Source organism: Rhinolophus ferrumequinum, chromosome 11, assembly GCF_004115265.2.
Source record: "Rhinolophus ferrumequinum isolate MPI-CBG mRhiFer1 chromosome 11, mRhiFer1_v1.p, whole genome shotgun sequence".
In the NCBI taxonomy this organism is placed as follows: domain Eukaryota; kingdom Metazoa; phylum Chordata; class Mammalia; order Chiroptera; family Rhinolophidae; genus Rhinolophus; species Rhinolophus ferrumequinum.
The window spans coordinates 29078097-29096243 of NC_046294.1; the positions used below are offsets into that span (position 1 = coordinate 29078097).

The 18147-nt window shown below is 36.8% G+C and overlaps 1 protein-coding gene across 1 annotated transcript in view; it reads left to right on the forward strand.

Annotated features, from left to right (window-relative positions):
• LGR4 (leucine rich repeat containing G protein-coupled receptor 4) overlaps positions 1-15995 on the forward strand; it is a 95905-nt gene extending 79910 nt beyond the window's left edge. The window contains exons 8-18 of the mRNA XM_033120214.1: positions 758-829; positions 1028-1099; positions 1431-1499; positions 3894-3965; positions 5013-5078; positions 6141-6212; positions 7885-7956; positions 8249-8374; positions 9224-9339; positions 9562-9645; positions 12830-15995. Coding sequence (XP_032976105.1) covers positions 758-829; positions 1028-1099; positions 1431-1499; positions 3894-3965; positions 5013-5078; positions 6141-6212; positions 7885-7956; positions 8249-8374; positions 9224-9339; positions 9562-9645; positions 12830-14106 — 2098 coding nt within the window. The 3' untranslated portion in view covers positions 14107-15995. The remainder of the gene's footprint in view (positions 1-757; positions 830-1027; positions 1100-1430; positions 1500-3893; positions 3966-5012; positions 5079-6140; positions 6213-7884; positions 7957-8248; positions 8375-9223; positions 9340-9561; positions 9646-12829) is intronic.
• The last annotated feature ends 2152 nt before the right edge of the window (positions 15996-18147 follow it).

Here is an 18147-nt window from a genome sequence, read left to right on the forward strand (position 1 = left end):
ATCACACACCTGGGAATATGTTAGCTAGCACGAACAATTCTGTGCATAGATTGCTGTATCAGGCTGGTTCTGGTGAAACCAAAGCAATAACGTACAGTCTCTGCTTTGTCGGAGTGTATAGTCTTTTAGTCCCATTGGGGAAGCTGGCCATATAAGGCAGGCAGATAGTTTCTAGGTAGAAATAAGTGCTGAGTGAAGAGGATAAATAACTCATTCCAGAAAAAGACTTTATCGAGGCTTGGTGAGATTGGAAAAGGCATCACTAAAGAGAAGCAATTTGACTGGACTTGAATGAATGGAAATATTTAAATAGATAAAAGGGATAGGGGAGTATTTTAGAAGTTGGATTTGTCAAGGGCAAAAATAGGAATGTATATGGCATAACAGGGATTGTGTGTCATGAGATGACAGCTAAAACTCTAAGGTGCATTGCTTAAAGACTAAATGCAGGAGATAGATTTGGGGCTTAGAACACCTTCTGATTCTGGTCGTCTAAAGTTGTTTGATGATGAAGGTACAGCTAAGTGAATATGAGACACCTGATGGATAACAGGCTAAGCTGTGGGTTTAAAAAGAACTGTCTGTGGTCCTGAAAAAGATAAGATAGAATTAAAAATTCAGTTTCCCCACATTTTTGAAGTTCTCATGTAGTTATCGGTTATATGCTATATAATACCGAATAATAGTAGATATTTGGGTTTTAACTTGTTTTACAAGGGGATATGCATTTCAAAATATTTTTCTCCTACCCTTTTAGGTTATTTCATAGTAATTCTATTTCTGTTATCCCTGATGGAGCATTTGATGGTAATCCACTTTTAAGAACTATGTAAGTAGTTTTAAAAGTTTCTTCTAATATATAGCCATGTACAGTTATGTCTATACGATGCCAACCAAACATCTGAAAGAATGAAAATTCAGGCTTTTAGATAGATAGAATTTGTGAACATAGATTTAGTTTTGGAGTGCTTGTGAACATATGAAAACTTTGATTTATTTATTTATTTATCTTTTGGCACTTTTACAGACATTTGTATGATAATCCTCTATCTTTTGTGGGAAACTCAGCATTTCACAATTTATCTGATCTGCATTCCTTGTAAGTATTATACAAATTTGAAAACAAACCTGAATATTTATACAATTGTTTTAAAGGAAAACTAGACTTTATTATTGTAGCTCCAGAAAACAAAATCTTTTCTGCTCCTTGGGAGAAGTCCAAAGGACAGTTCTGAAAATTTATGGTAGTTTTTATTTCTATGAACACTTGGCCAAATTATCACACTTTCAGGTACAACCACGAAATGAAAACAATTTTATTTTTAGGTCTAAGAGTACTATAAATTTAAGCTGCTTAGAAAATAAAATGCAGATATTAGCTGTGAAAATTTTTCATTTTAAATTACTTTTTCTCTCCCATTTTCTTAAAGAGTCATTCGTGGTGCAACCATGGTGCAGCAATTCCCCAATCTAACCGGAACTGTCCACCTGGAGAGTCTGTAAGTGTGGCCCTTTGAAGAGGGGTTATGTAAAGATAACGTTGGCCTGCCAATGCTTTTTGGTGATGCTGAAGACTTTATGTTGATTCTAACAACCTCCCTTTGTGAATATCGTACATGGTGATGGATATATTGGGTTTGGGGTCAGTCAGCTCAGGTAAAGTAGAGCCTAGTATGTGGGGTTAAGAGCTGAGAAAGTCATTGAAAATATAAGGCAGTAAGTGCTAAATGAGAAGCAGTGACTTAGGAGTTCAGAAGTAGAGCAATAAATGTTAGATCATCAGAAAATGCTTCATGGAGTAGGTGAAATGTTTCAAAATTGAATACTGTCAGGTTTCTCAGAGCTGTGTCTTTTATTTAGAAAGGCGGAATTTAGTAAAATAGGGAATACTGAAAAGATACTTAAGAATCGTATACAGGTGACCAAATATAGCTAGATTTGTGTGTTTATTATGGAATGGGGAGTGGTATAGAGAAATTTGGAAAATTGGGTGCATTGGGTGCAATTTTAAAGTGGCAAGCCTTGAACATTGAACATTGGGTATGGTAAAGCTTCCCAGTTGGTGGTGTGTGAATGGGTTAAGTGTGCACCCAAGATCTGGATGACCTCAGCCCTTGAGACAGCCATGGGGGGGAGGGGCTGAGGTGGCCAGGGTCTCCAGTTTCATATGTGCCAAGATGTAAGAAAAAAGAAGTTGGGGAGCACTGAGATAAGGAGTTTAAATTTGAATCTTAACAGAGTTGGAGGTTTGAGAACAATGGAGCACATGGTGTGAGGAGGATAAGAAAGACCATGAGGTGTGATCAAACCATACGGTGAATGTTTAAATAAAAAAAGTTGTTACAGTAAAAGACACATTGCCATTAATCCCCTTCAAACACACTTATCCCATCATTCTTGCCACTTTCTGAAGCAGTTCTGGAAGTCCTCTTTCATGAGTGCCTTTAGTTGCACTGTTGTGGCTGCCTCAATGTCCTGAATCATTTTGACTTTGGGGAAGAGGTAGAAGTTGCATGGTGCCAGATCCGGTGAATAATGTGGATGAGAACACACCATAATATTTTTATTGGACAAAAATTGCCATATACCAGAAACGATGTGTGACACGGGGTGCTGTCATGATGGAGGATGATTTACAGCACACTTTAAAACACACCTTCTCTCAACCGTAGCTCACACCCGGCTGACTACACTGAATAAGTTGAAACTTGTTACACACTGTCACTACTAAGGTTCAACATGCTGTGCCACGTCCCATATTGAAGATCTCTGCCTATCCGTTGGATGGCACTTGGCAGCAGCATTCACTATATGTTTTGATCACAATGGAAAGGCTTCATGTCACACATGGCTTCTGATACAATTTCTGTATCGTTAAATAAAAACATTATGATGTGTCCTCATCCACCATATTCACCAAATTTGGCACCATGCAATTTCTGGATTGTCCCCAACGACAAAATGACCAGGAAAGGTAAATGTTTTGAATCAATTTCGGACATTGAGGTAGCCATGACAGTGAAACTAAAGACACTCATGAAAGAGGACTTCTAGAACTACTTCAGAAAGTGGCAAGAACGATGGCATAAGTGTGTTCAAAATGAGGGGAAGTTGTATTTTGAGGGGAGTAATGGCAGTTTGTCTTTTACTGTAATAATTTTTTTAAATTTAAGCATTCACCATATTGTTTGATCAGCCCTCGAAGAGGTAGGAAGATTGGTGAGGAGGCCATGGGAATAATCCACCTGGCTAAACAAACACATTTAAACATGAGAGTTCTGTGTCTTTAGTGGTCCATCACTGGAGTTCTTCCATATGGCCTGTCTGAGATTCTTTTACCCATTGTACATCATTTCGCCTTTGATCTGTATAGTGCAGGGAAAATGGAGAGAGAGGGTCAGATGCTGGAGACACTACAGAGAAAGAAAGAATTGACTGCAGATGGGAATAAAGGGAGGGACATAAGAGAAAAGTGGAGAACATTGAGTCAGGTTGATGGAAGAAAAGACAGAAATAAGGTTTGGGGGCAAGATGCCAAGTTGGTTTCAAATGTTTTGGGTGAGGTGGGGAGAGACAGAACTTGCAGGTAATTGTGGTCAGGCTGTGACTGTGGGTTAGTGGTTTTCTGTTGGTCCATCTGAGAAAAGCTTATTGTCTGGACAATATTAATATCTAGTGTCACGAGCTTTTCTACATTACTATGAAAATGATACCAGCATCAAGGGTTAATTTATCTTCCCACCTGCCTAATTTTAGGGGGTAATTATGTAGTGGGATACATAGACTCTAGGCCGTAAGCGGATATGTGAGCATTTATTTTTCTATATGAGAATAACAGTTTGTTTACCATCTCAGCTTGAATCATTTCTTACATGAACAATGTTTTCCCACAGGACCTTGACAGGTACAAAGATAAGCAGTATATCCAGTAATTTGTGCCAAGAACAAAAGATGCTTAGAATTTTGTAAGTTGGATTTTTCATCCCTTCTTATACCTTTTTTTAAAAATGTACTTCATACATGCTGAGTTTTATTTTTAATGAACTATTTTTATTTGGTGATTTTAAAGTATAATTATTTCTTATTTGTTCTCTTCAAATGAGTGGCCTTTTTTAATAACCCCTTGGGGTAGGTAATGTGCATTTGAATTTGATTTTAGGGTTATGTATATATCATACATCTTGTGACTTTACTTTGAACCAAGTAAAACCAAGCTAGGTTCTTCTTTGATATTTTTTTTCCTCACCCTGACTCTGAGTCCTTACTCTAGTTTCCTCAAGGGTGTTAACTCTCTGTATTCTGCTCTTTCATCCATAACCTAAGCAGAGGCCAAATCTTTCTTGGATCGGGAACCAACTAAGCATGGAGCTGTCCAAAAACTTTAAACTAAGAAATTAAAAGTAAATAAAGGATGTAAAAATGTTACAAGAGCAAATAATTAAGTTACTGAGTTGTTAATAAGTATTCGGTGGAAAGAGATGGTAACAAAATAAGTAAATGATTGATTAAGGAAGTAATTAAATGGTGTCATGGAGTGTCAAACGTGAAGATTACCACTGAGAAAAAACTGCAGTGGGATTAACTGGGAGTTAAGTAGTCCCAATATTTGATTTAATAGAAATGTTTTTTAAAATGTGAGCATGCATACCATTTCTCTTAAAGCTTTTTAGTTAAACAACATAGAAATTATTGATGGTGTAAACAATATTACAAAAAATATAAATTAAAAAAGCCCATTAACTTGACCAGTTCAAGATAATTTTTATATATTTTCTGTATTCTATTTTTATATTTTTAATTTTACATACTTAATCCTTTAAAATATTTTACGTTGTCTATACTCAACATTGTGTACTTGAAGTTTGCAAATCTGAAGCCTGTTTATAGTTGGTTTTCTTATTCATATCTTTCTTATAGATCTTAGTGTTGCTTTTAATGATTCTGAGTACAACTCTTTTAATGTAGTTTTCTGATAGCATAACATTAATTTGTTAATTTCTATTGTGTTTTAGGGACTTGTCTTACAACAATATAAAAGACCTTCCAAGCTTTAATGGTTGCCATGCTCTGGAAGAGATGTAAGTTGTTCCTTGACTTACTCTTTTATTTTGCTGTGATATATTAATTCACTGAGCATTTCCTATTTTATACAAATGGCTTTAATATTAAGGAATTAGAGAATCATATAATTATGCACTCCTATGAATAAATGTCCAATTGTGCCTGGGTGCTCATGCAACCAGCATTTATTAGGCACCTACATGTCAGGCATTCTATGAGACACTATGTGGGGAGGGCAGTGTGTACAAACAAAAGACAAACAGAAACTGGTCCTGGCTGTTGAGGGAAACCAGACATGGATATTCACTGTGTACCTTCTTCATAGGGCAGCTCTGATGGAGGTTGATGGGGGTGGGGGGGAGAGAGAGAGGCATTAATTCCCCCATTTTTGATCTTCTCCTTCCTCTAACTTTCTTTCTATGTCTATGGTATTTGGTATGGTTGTGTCGTCTTGGATCCGTTGTCCCTGTGTTGTCTTCCTGCTCTCCTTCCTGAGTGATGTTGATAAGGAATTTAGATAATGTACATATACTCCAGTATAATTGGGGATGGGATACTAAGTAGACTAACCATTTCATCTTATAGATGAGGAAATAGTCATTCCCTTTACTTTTACAAGATTAATCGATGTTACTTATTGTTAGGCATGGCCAGAGGAATGAGTCGCGGGAGACCAAGATTGGTCTATTAGAATTTATTTGGCATGTTTGAGCTGCGGGAGGTCAGGCTAGAAAAGACCATAACCTCCCCTAGCAAAGAGGGGTATGGAGTGTTATAGGAGGGGGTAAGCGAGGCTATTCCCCCTTCAGTGCTTCAGGGGGTTTTCGTTGACAAAGGGTTTCAGGGCATGACCAAGCCTCTAGCTCATACCCTGGCCCCAGGTCGCCCAGGCCCCGAGGAGATAAAGCAAGACAGGATCGAGACAAGATGGCTTTTAAGATAAGGTTTCTGCTCCTGGCCTAAATATGGTTGAACACTTACGAATGAGTATTTAAACTTAGAAAAAAGTTTAATTAAGAAATATTCTGTTTTAAAATAGAAAATAATTTTCTCTCCCCTCCTTTTTCTTCTTCTTTTAGTTCTTTGCAACGTAATCAGATCCACCAAATAAAAGAAGGTACTTTTCAAGGCCTGATATCCCTAAGGATTCTGTAAGTTTCTCTATGATTATTAGAGATAAGTAAAATTTTTGTCAAGCTATAAATTAAATGTATCAGTACAATTCCCATTTTAATAAATATACTTAAAGGTATGATTTACTATGTGTAAATATTATTGAAACTGTACCACCACATGGTACTTCACAAATAATGTACTTTCAGTATTTTTTACCTTAGTGAATTTCTGATATGATACGTTGGTGAGTGAAAAAGTGTAATGTGTATAACCTGAGAGGTGCAGCTTGTTTGTTTTCAAGCCATAATAGTGAGGTTTGCTAATCCATTAGGGCTGGAGTAGGCAAAGTGTAATTATGGGCCAGGTCCAGCCCGTCCCCTGTTTTTGTAAATTAAGTTTTATTAGAACACAGCCATGCCTTTTTTGTTAAGTGTGGTCTAAAGCTGATTTCACCATACTGGGGCAGAGTTGAATATTTGCAGTAGAGACCATATGACCCCCGGAGGTGAAAAATATTTACTATCTGGCTTTCTACAGAGAAAGTTTGCTGACCCCTGCCCAGGGGTATCTATCATGACAAATATAGCTAATAGGCAGCAGAAGCACTCATTTAAAAAAAAGTATTTGTATTTGAGTGTGTATTTGTGCCAAGTACTCTATTAAGCACTTGGGCATATAGAGGTGACTAAAGCAAACCTTGTCACTACCTTCCTAGAACTTTAGTGCAGAACACACAAATCACTAAATCAGTGAACATTTTTTAAAATACAGGACACATTTGAAAAATTGACAATGAAGTGAAATTACATATATTGAATCCGGTTTTTCAGTAGATCCCCAGTAGGAAATGTGAGATGCATTCTATTAGCAAACATTTTATGGGTGGTTGGGTTGCTAGGTCTTTCCTCCTTGCTGACAGGCTTACTATGGGTCTGAGCTGTAGTGAGGAAGGCTGGCTTCCAGCTGCCATCACTTCTAGAGCGCCGATAAGGATAAGCAACAACAGTGAAAAGCTGGCCTTTTCATGATTTAGAACCACATTTGTCTTGGTTTCCTGTTATCTAGGAGATGTGTCATGAAATGAATTTATCCAATCTCTAAATTTCCATAAAGGCTCTCTGTAAGTGTGGTTGGTTGCAGATTATTTCTGTTTTATTATTTCTGTAATGTGAGAATTCCTCAGGGTGCATTCTTGAGTATAGTATGGCTCTGGTGTTGATACGGTTTTTATTTCCTGCTTGGGAAAAAAAAAAAGGATATCTGAAGCCCTTCTGGAATGTTCTTGTTTGCTTATTGATTATTTGTCTTCCCTCAGGGCATTATCACTAACCTTTGAGAAGGCAAATAATATGAAACCTGTTTTGATTTTCAGCTTTTTCAGGAGCTGAGCTTTTCCTCACCTGGTTAATAGTACTAAAGGTTATATCATATCATTTATGGTTTTAAACTGGTACCAGAATGATAAGGTAGAGAAAATTCACAACTGTTTTGAAACAGATGCCAACTAGAATTGCTACTACATGGAACACATTCCAAGAAATAGATTTTTGTGAAGGAGAGGCATTCAACATAAAAAATGTTGTTGGATAAGATTAAAGATCTTTGTTATCAGGGATATTGTGACTACCTCAGACTCTAAAGTATAGTCAAAGTAATTGCGATTTGAGTTTATTTGAAAAGATTAACATGCTGTTCTTATAATTGCAGAGATCTGAGTAGAAACCTGATCCATAAAATTCACGACAGAGCTTTTGCCAAGCTTGGGTCAATAACTAACCTGTAAGTTGATGACTTTATGCAATAATATCAGGAAAGTAATGAGTAGTCTACAGAAACTTGTGTTTTAGCACTGACCTATCAAATTATTTTTCTGCTTAGTTGTTCCCTGTATAAATGCTAAGCTGCATTGGTATAGTAACAGCTTCTAAGTTGGCAAGACGAATGCTAGATCTGTCATTTTAGCACACCTAAACTTTTTGGAACTCTAATATTTATGACATTAACACATGTATAAATGTTTTTATGTGATTTGCATCTTAGGAGTTAATTTGAAGTCTCATTTACATTTTAGGGATATAAGTTTCAATGAATTAACTTCATTTCCTACGGAAGGCCTAAATGGGTTAAATCAACTAAAATTGGTGGGCAACTTCCAGCTGAAAGAAGCCTTATCAGCAAAAGACTTTGTTAATCTCAGGTGTGTTTTTGCTTATGTTTCTTTTTTGTTGAAGTTCTGTTAGGCTCCCAAATTATAGAGTGTGCTAGTTTTTTGCTGTGCTTCCCAGATTTTCTGGGAGGCTATACTTTAAGGGTGTTTTCTACCTCAGTCCTGAGAGATTTGGTAGAAAATAGAACACGAGCATTAGTCCATCGTTTTTGACAACATGAATTGGAGCCCTTGATGCTGTGAAAGAGATAATATAGTTACTCATCAGAATGATTTTTTATACAGTGGATTGGTCATTAGAAGCAAGGTGGTAGAAACCACAGAAGTGTGAACCTATTGATACAGTGCTATAATACTTCATAGAGACATTAGAGTTAGTGTGGGGACCTCATTAGATACAGTAGAGAGGGCTTGGGAATATTATTGTGGGGGAAGAGAATAAATATTTTCACTATATGTCTGAACAAAGTAAATTTATTTCATGGTGTAAAGGTACAAGTGACTTGAGACATTAATTTTGAATGAACCTATATCAGTTTTATACAATAAATTGAGTGTGGTTTTTCATTTATAAAAGGAACCTGATAAGATTTTATTTTAAATTATAGTATTGCTATTAAATTTAAATATGGTTCGATTTAAATCCAGTTTTTTAAAAGCTTATCTTACATAAATGGAGAAGCTTGTAATGTCATCTGATGCCAGAGCTTTTTTCACAAATGAGGAAACTGAGGCCTGGAGAGGATAATGACTAGCTTAAAGCATGTAACAGTCATGTCTTTCTTAGACTGAGGTTTTCAAAGATTAAAATAATTTTTACAAAACAAGAGCAAGTCTGTGAAGTTGTCATTCAGTGTAGATGTTACAATTTTTTTCCAGGTCTTTATCTGTACCATATGCTTATCAGTGCTGTGCATTTTGGGGTTGTGACTCTTATGCACATTCAAACACAGAAGATAAGAGCCTCCAAGACCACAGTGTAGCCAAGGATAAAGGCAAGTGATGTATTTTTTAAAATAGAACACTTCTTTATAACATTGTTATAATTAGTGGGTGGAGGATCAGTATTTACTGTGTTACTGCTATCTCTAATACGTTATCAAGCCTCATACAGGCCAAACTTCCATGGTGCCTGTGAGAGACGATTGCAGGAAACTCGGGTACTTTTGAATGGCGTAAGGCTTGAGTTTAAACCCCGTTTGGTGTTTTCCATTCAGGTCCTGCTGATGCGGCAGGTGTCACTGGCAGTGCTGACAATGAAGAACACAGTCAAATAATTATCCACTGCACACCCTCCACAGGTATGCTCAATACATCTTGCTGCAGTTTCTTGCTTTAAACAAACATTGGGCAAATATCTCTAAAACTTCTGGGAATAGATGTGATTTCTGTAGTACAGTTAGGATTAGATGATCTCACAAGGCTTTCAGACTCAAGTGTGGTGTGTGTATGAGAGACTTAGGCATTTTTTTGCAGAATGTCCTGTCCAGACCTAGTGAGTATGTGTTAACCAGCTCCCCAGATGAGGGCTATGCACATTAAAGATAGAGAGGTATGTTCTTAATGAGCCTTTAACTTTAGGACAATGTCTATAAGTAACTTATTGGTCTATAAGGATTTTTAGTGCTTTTTTTTTTTTAATGCAACTTTTCCTTTTTGTTGTATTTTATTTTATTTCATTGAACCGAGTAGACTTGGGAAAGTTACTGAACTGACCATTGTGACTATACTGTGTTCTGCCTAATCTATCAGAAAAGATGGATTTAGAATTTTACTAGAAAAGGAAAAATTAAATAATTGGCTAAATTGTGTTCAATAAAGTAGGTTCCTTTTTTTAGTATATCGACACAAGATGATCTGGACATAATGATAACTCAGAATCATATATTATGATTCTATAATGATTACTGCTGAATTGTGAGCTTCTCGAGGGACAGTGTTTGTATTCTGTTAATACTTAGCACAGTACCTTGTGTTGAGAAACTTCAAGTGACCAGATGAGTGAATAGAATTACGCCGCCGTTGCCGGTTTGATTACCGCATGGGCCAGTGAGCTGCGCCCTTTACAACTAAGATTGTGAACAACAGCTCTACCTGGAGCTGGGCTGCCATGAGCAGCAGGAGGTTGGCATGAGCTGCCGCAGGCTGCTAAGTGCTGTCTCTGGAGGGAGCGCAAGGCTCATAATACCAGCATGGGCCAGGGAGTTGTGTCCTACACAACTAGACTGAGAAACAACAGCTTAAACTGGAGTGGGAGTAGGCGGTAGGCGGAAGAAAGGGGGAAAAAAAAAAGAGTTGGCAAGAATCATTTATGTGTATGCAATTTATCAATTAGGCTGGTGCAAAAGTAATTGCAGTTTAAAATGTTAAAAATAGTTGCAAAAACCGCAGCTACTTTTGCACTAACCTAACAGTTTTTATATTAATTGTTGGAAGTTAAGGGATGCACCTCGTTCACTTTGCCCCCCTGAGATTCTGGTGATGGAAAATGTACATAAGAAACTGACAACACAATGGGAAGGGGGCGGCTTTATTAAAGGGGAAATTAGACCTGAACATGCAGAAATTCCATTTCCTCTACACTGAATTTAAACCTTGGGGGTCAACCAGAAGGAAAGTTGATCCGAGCTCATCTCCCCAGGCTACAGTATGGAAGGCCTGCCTCCCTCATTCAGTTATATTAACGCACAGACACTGATGTCACATGCCTGCTGACTCAGGAGCAGAAGTGGAGGAGAGCAGGATCCTTCTGTCAGAACCGGAGGAGGCAGCTGGTTTCCAAAGACAGAGACTGGATGGGGTCTGCTTCCCAGGCCTTTGAGGGAAAGGAACTCCACCCACTAGTCAAACACTTCCCAAAGGGTGTCCCTTTCTCCCAGGTCAGCTGAGCTAATCTTCTTTGAAGAAGAATGAGTTCAGGTACAGAGACAAAGGTGAAAGCTTCTTAACACTTCCATGAGGGGAAAACTTTAAAAAATTGATTAATTAAAAATGATTTTTAGAAGTTTCCTGTGTTATTTGGGAGTTAGATGGATATAAATGGGCAGACCTGGCTTGTTAGGTCTATGAATATCTCATTGATTAAAATGCTTTATGGGATGTATGAAACTTCATGACATTTCAGAAAGATAAATCAGAACCTGTTCTTGCAGGCAGTGGTAATACACAGTTTTCTTGTGCTTTGAAGGCAACATTTTGTTTTTCTTTACTAATTTTTAAATAAAGCAGTTGTCATTTGTGATGCAACTAGCATCTCAAAGTCAGTTACTGAAACTTACAATTCAGCTACTAAATTAGTTCTTGCAATCCTAGTTTTAAGTTATGCAGGGTTTTACTGGATATAGCTTTGTATGAATACTTAACATTAGAGTCGTTTAGTTCTCCCTATACTGTCTTACTGAATAACCTGTGTCAGGTCAATCAAACACTTTGAAATGTCAGTTTCTCTGGATGAAAAATGGGGATAATTACACTTATCTTAACGTGCTTCATTAGATTGCCTTTTAAAGCTATAAGAAACGTGTAAAAAATATGTGTATGCATTATTATAAAGTATACTAGGATTAGGAAGGAAGAAGGACCTCATCTTTATTAAGTACAGCTGTGTATCCAGTAGCCTGCTTGGCTGCCTTATGTATGTAATTTTACCTATGCTACACAACTCTATGAAACAGGCATTATTATCCACAAGTGAGAAAATAGATAGAGTTGTATATTGCTTTCTCAAGAAAAAGAGTGGGGCGGGCGGGTGGCTCAGTTGGTTAGAGCGCGAGCTCTGGGCAACAGGGTTGCCGGTTCGATTCCCACATGGTCCAGCGAGCTGCGCCCTCCGCCAACTAGAATGAAGTCAGTGAGCTGCTGCTCATCTCCTGGGTCGCCAGATGGCTCAGTAGGTTGGAACGTGGGCTCTCCACCCAAAGGTTGCCGGTTTGACTCCAGCAAGGGATGGTGGGCTGTGCCCCCTGTAACTAACAATGGCAGCTGGACCTGGAGCTGAGCTGCGCCCTCCACAACTAAGATTGAAAAGACAACAACTTGACTTGGAAAAGTCCCAGAAGTACAAACTGTTCCCCAATAAAGTCCTGTTAAAAAAAAAAAAAAAAAAAAACAGGAAAAGAGCAGCAAACTATGAACCCTAATCAAGTTCTAGTTTATCAATTCCAAACCCTTGGTATAGCAAGAACCTTTTATGTGCTAGACACTGTGCTATGTATATTAACGGAGGTATACGAAAAAGTGAAATTTGTCTTTTAAATATCACTGTATGGCTCTACCAAATATTTAATAAAAAATAAAGTCAGTTATTTTTAAAACAGCCTAGTTCAATGACTGAAATATCTAAGAAATATCTTTTCAACTTGGTTCAATTCAGTTTGGTAGCAGATGTAATTCTAGATTAACTATCTTTAGTGTCTCTCTTGACCCATATCATATGGAATGTGATGCTTTCTACATTGTCTTTTATTTCTCTCTTTTTCATTTTAGGTGCTTTTAAGCCCTGTGAATATTTATTGGGAAGTTGGATGATCCGTCTAACTGTGTGGTTCATTTTCTTGGTTGCATTTTTTTTCAACCTGCTTGTCATTTTAACAACATTTGCATCTTGTACATTACTGCCTTCCTCCAAATTGTTTATAGGCCTGATTGCTGTGTCTAACTTAGTCATGGGAGCCTATACTGGCATCTTAACTTTTCTGGATGCTGTGTCCTGGGGCAGATTTGCTGAATTTGGCATTTGGTGGGAGATTGGCAGTGGCTGCAAGATAGCTGGGTTTCTTGCCGTTTTCTCCTCAGAAAGCGCCATCTTTTTATTGATGTTAGCAGCTGTCGAAAGAAGCTTATCTGCGAAAGAGATAATGAAAAATGGGAAAAGCAATCATCTCAAACAGTTCCGAGTTGCTGCCCTTTTTGCTTTTGTGGGTGCTGCCGTGGCAGGCTGTTTCCCACTTTTCCACGGAGGGGAATACTCTGCATCCCCCCTGTGCTTGCCCTTTCCCACGGGAGAAACACCATCGTTAGGATTTACTGTAACCTTGGTGCTGTTAAACTCACTAGCATTTTTATTGATGGCCATTATCTACACTAAACTTTACTGCAACTTGGAAAAAGAGGACCTTTCCGAGAACTCCCATTGTGGCATGATTAAGCATGTTGCTTGGCTCATCTTCACCAACTGCATTTTTTTCTGCCCTGTTGCATTTTTCTCATTTGCGCCGTTGATCACTGCCATCTCGATCAGCCCTGAAATAATGAAGTCTGTTACTCTGATATTTTTCCCATTGCCTGCTTGCCTGAATCCAGTCCTGTATGTTTTCTTCAACCCAAAGTTTAAAGAAGACTGGAAGTTACTGAAGCGGCACATTACCAAGAAAAGTGGATCGGTTTCAGTTTCTATCAGTAGCCAAGCTGGTTGTGTGGAACAGGATTTCTACTACGACTGTGGCATGTATTCCCACTTGCAGGGGAACCTGACTGTGTGTGACTGTTGCGAGTCATTTCTTTTGACGAAGCCTGTGTCGTGCAAACACTTAATAAAATCGCACAGCTGCCCTGCACTGGCAGTGGGTTCTTGCCAAAGACCAGATGGCTATTGGTCCGACTGTGGCACGCAGTCAGCCCACTCTGATTACGCAGATGAGGAAGACTCTTTCGTCTCGGACAGTTCTGACCAGGTGCAGGCCTGTGGGCGAGCCTGCTTCTATCAGAGCCGAGGATTCCCTTTGGTGCGCTACGCTTACAATCTCCCAAGAGTTAAAGACTGAAATAACATTTGGGACTATTTCCCCCGTCCACCCAAATCACAGTGTTTATAGAGTGAACCCTGGTCTGATTTTTTTCATCTGGGAAGCACTTCTGTGATTACTGCCTGGTATCACTTAGAAAAAGGAGAAGGTGGCAGTTTCTTTCTTAAACCAGACATTGTCAAAGAACAAGTGCCTAAACTATCAAATGGTGAAAAATACAGTGTCCAAATAATGTGTGGTCTATTTGGAACAAGTCTGTAAGTTGAAAAGATTTTATGTATGTGATAGCATTATAACATTAAATTTTTTCTGATCCATAAGAAGCAAAATTTTACCTGTTTCTGAATTAAGCACAAGATAAAAACAGCTGTTAATATTTTTTTAAGAATATTTTAAAATGTGATTTTCTAAAACTGAAGAAAAATTCTTGGCTAATTTTACCTAATATTTGATCATTAATCTCAGGACAACTTACTGCAGAGCCAAAAAAGGGATTGTCTCCCAGGTAGGACAGTGAGAGTATATGTCGGCTTTACCTTATAGCATTTTGTTTCCATCTTTGACACAATAGAATCATAAATTTGTTGAAGTGATTTATAAATCAAAAACCTGAAGATGTTTTTAAAACAATATTAACAACTGTTAGATTTTAAAAGACTAGCTGGACATTTGTTTTCAGTCATTTTACATTGCCTGGGTGTGATCGCAGTCATTTTTTCCCTTAGTGTTTTGTGACCACACTGCTAGGAAAAAGTAAAGGGCTGATTGCTGTGTGAGGTTAGTAGATCTGGCTAAACTACTAATATGGGATTTTACTAGTATCTGAGGCTCCATATAATGTTTCCATTAATAAAGACTTCCTGATATCATTGGTTCTACTGATATGTTCCAATTTTGTTGGTATGTTATCTACTTACAGTTTTGATTTTACGGAAAGTAAACTGTGGTGAATAATTGCATTTGATTGTAAGAAATTGGGAGTAATTATGACACAATGCACTTACATTTATTTCTTAGTGAGCTGATTCTCCTGAACTTGTGCTATTTCATGGAAGTTTCCATACCTTTTCCCCTTACTGTAATTTACAAAAGAGCCAATGCAACAGTTCAGATACTGTGTTCTTGTGAGACAAGACAAATGTATCATTAAGAAAAAAGAAGAAGAAAAGGAATAAAGCTTAGGTCTATGTCTTTAAAAAAGTTTTTAAGTTTTACTTGATTCTCATCTATGGACTTTTGACATATCACTATGTGGAGTCTTAAAGTTATAAATGTTCAGTATGTTTTTTGAACAATATGCTAAATCAATAGCAAACCCACTGCCATATTAGTTATTCAGGATATACTAAAAACATGAAGCTAGATTGCAGTTTAATAATTAAACTGTATATACTGTGCATATAATGAATTTTTATCTTATGTAAATTATTTTTAGAACACAGGTTGGGAAATGTGGCTTCTGTTCATTTTGTTTAATTAAAGCTACCTCCTAAACTATAGTGGCTGCCAGTAGCAGAATGTTAAATTGTGGTTTATATACTTTTTTGCATTGTAAATAGTCTTGGTTGTACATTGTCAGTATAATAAAAACAGAATCTTTGTATATCAAAATCATGTAGTTTGTATAAAATGTGGGAGGGGTTTATTTACAGTGTGTTGTAATTTTGTAAGGCCAACTATTCACAAGTGTTTAAAATTGCTATCATGTTTGTATATTTACACATTGATGAATATTAAATCATAACTTGGTAAATATACTAGGTAAAGTTTTTTCTTCAAAATTTACGTTACTGAAAACTTTTCATTCATTTAAAAATAGAATAGCAGATGTATAAACTGAGCTATACATATGGCTGGAAACAATATTGTACACAATGTTTTGAATTATTAAAGTTTCTAGAAAGCAATCTGTTCTGCCTTAATATATAACTTGGTATAATAATGAATTTACTTAGTGTTAAAGTAAATTAAAGTGAAATATTTTTAAGTGAAGAGTGTTAGAAGAAATGTTGGAAGAACACTGCTGAAATTTAGAAGATTTTACCATACTAACGGAAAACAAATTGTGAAATTTAAGAGAATACCATCAATTAAGTATTTAAAAGCAAATAGTTAAGAAACCTGCATGATACTAAATTTAGTCAATTGTCCAAATTCTTAGAAATAACATCAAACCCTCGTTTTACAGATGAGAAAATAGAGGGCTTAATGAAACTTCAGTGAATACCTGAGTTACATAGCAAATCAGAACCTATACCAGTACCCAGTTTCTCTGAATCGGAGACACAGTTTTTGTTTGTTCTTGTTCATTTGTTTTAAACTTGAGTATAGGTTTGGAATTCCCAAAAGAAAATAGAATAGTATAATATAATCACCTCCCCTCCCATTTCCTCAGACTTCACACCTCACCCTGGTCCCCATCACCCACCCAACTTTGGCAGTTATCAACAGCACATGGTTAACCTTGTTTCATCTTCATCCCATTCACTAACCCTTCCAATCCCTCTTCTCCTTAGATTGTTTTGAAGCAAATCTAAGACATCATGTTGTTTTCATTTGTAAATGTTTCAGTATGTCCAGGGATAAACTTAAGTTGCACACTGTATTGCCACAGGGCTAACTAGTAATGACATTATTTTTGTAACAAAGATTTTTAAGCAAAACTCACTCTGTACTCCACATGGTCACAAAGCCAGCAAAGCAAAAAAAAACTATATATATATATATGATATATATATATATGATATATATATATATGATATATATATATATGATATATATATATATGATATATATATATATATATATATATATATGATCTCAAATATGCCATGAAAGTGAAAATAAATGAGTAGTAAGAAGTGCAGTTACTAAGTCAATACCTTAAAACTTAAGGGGAGAGCTTCTCTTTTGAGCTTATTTATACATTTATATAATTCTACCAAACTTGATTATGGCTTCTCAGTTCCAATAATGAAAAAGCACTGTAAGAGAGGAGACCACAGGACTCTATTATGTTTAAGCACCAGCACCAGTGCCATGCCCCTCCGCCTCCATAGCTCCAGTGTTGTAACAGCATAATACCATAGTTGGTCATTATGTTGATTGAGGCATCATGGAAAGGGCATAATTTGTTTAGTAAAAATTTTTAAGGAGGCAGAGAAGTATATGACATTTTAGATTCCCATACCAAGAGGTTAAAGTGGAAACGTTTTGGAGTTTAAGTGACATTAATTTATCATCAGTCATTTTCTCTGTTAGGTCCTGTGCTAGAAGCTTTGAGGATTAATGAGATCATATGACTGGGAGGTAGGTTATTTCCCTATTTTACAGAGGGGCAAGTTAGGACTTGGAAAGGCCAAACAGCTTATTTGTTTAAGGAAACCTAGTGAGCAGGTTTCAAAGGAAACTACTGATTCAAACCCAGGTCCCTTTCATACTAAAACTTGTGTCTTTTTTTCCTACTATGCTTCAGTTATATCAGGTCTGACTGTTGGGAATAGCCTCTCAAATGTACCACCTTCTGAAGCCTTCAAGTAGCCAGACCCTTTCAATACTGTTTTTTTTGTTGATTCTAGAGATAGTCTCATAAAAGGTTTTAAACAGATATGCTGATAATGAATAACTGGAGGATAGAATGAAAATGCCATTAAGCCAGTTTTATTCCTTGATCAATTTTATTAAATTGCTCCTATTTTCTTCAATTTTCATTTTGTTTTTACTGAAAATTTTAACAAAATTAGCATCCATTTAAATAGTTTAACCATGTCATTTTATTAGAGCTTCTGCCTTGTGAATTGCTCTTGGTTGCTACTATTTTTACCATATTTAATTCTCCTGTGTTGCATTTTGCAGCTCTAAATTTCATCAAAGATTTGTATCACTCTTTGGTCAATAACAAATTTTGTGTGCTGTTTTGGCCATTGGCAGTTTTCACTTTGTGATACTTCTACCTGCAATATGCATTACGAGCTGGACAAAAGCCATAATAATTTGAAGTCTATACAGTTTTGTCCGTATGAATAAAGCATCCAGATTTATTGTCTACCACCTCTCCCT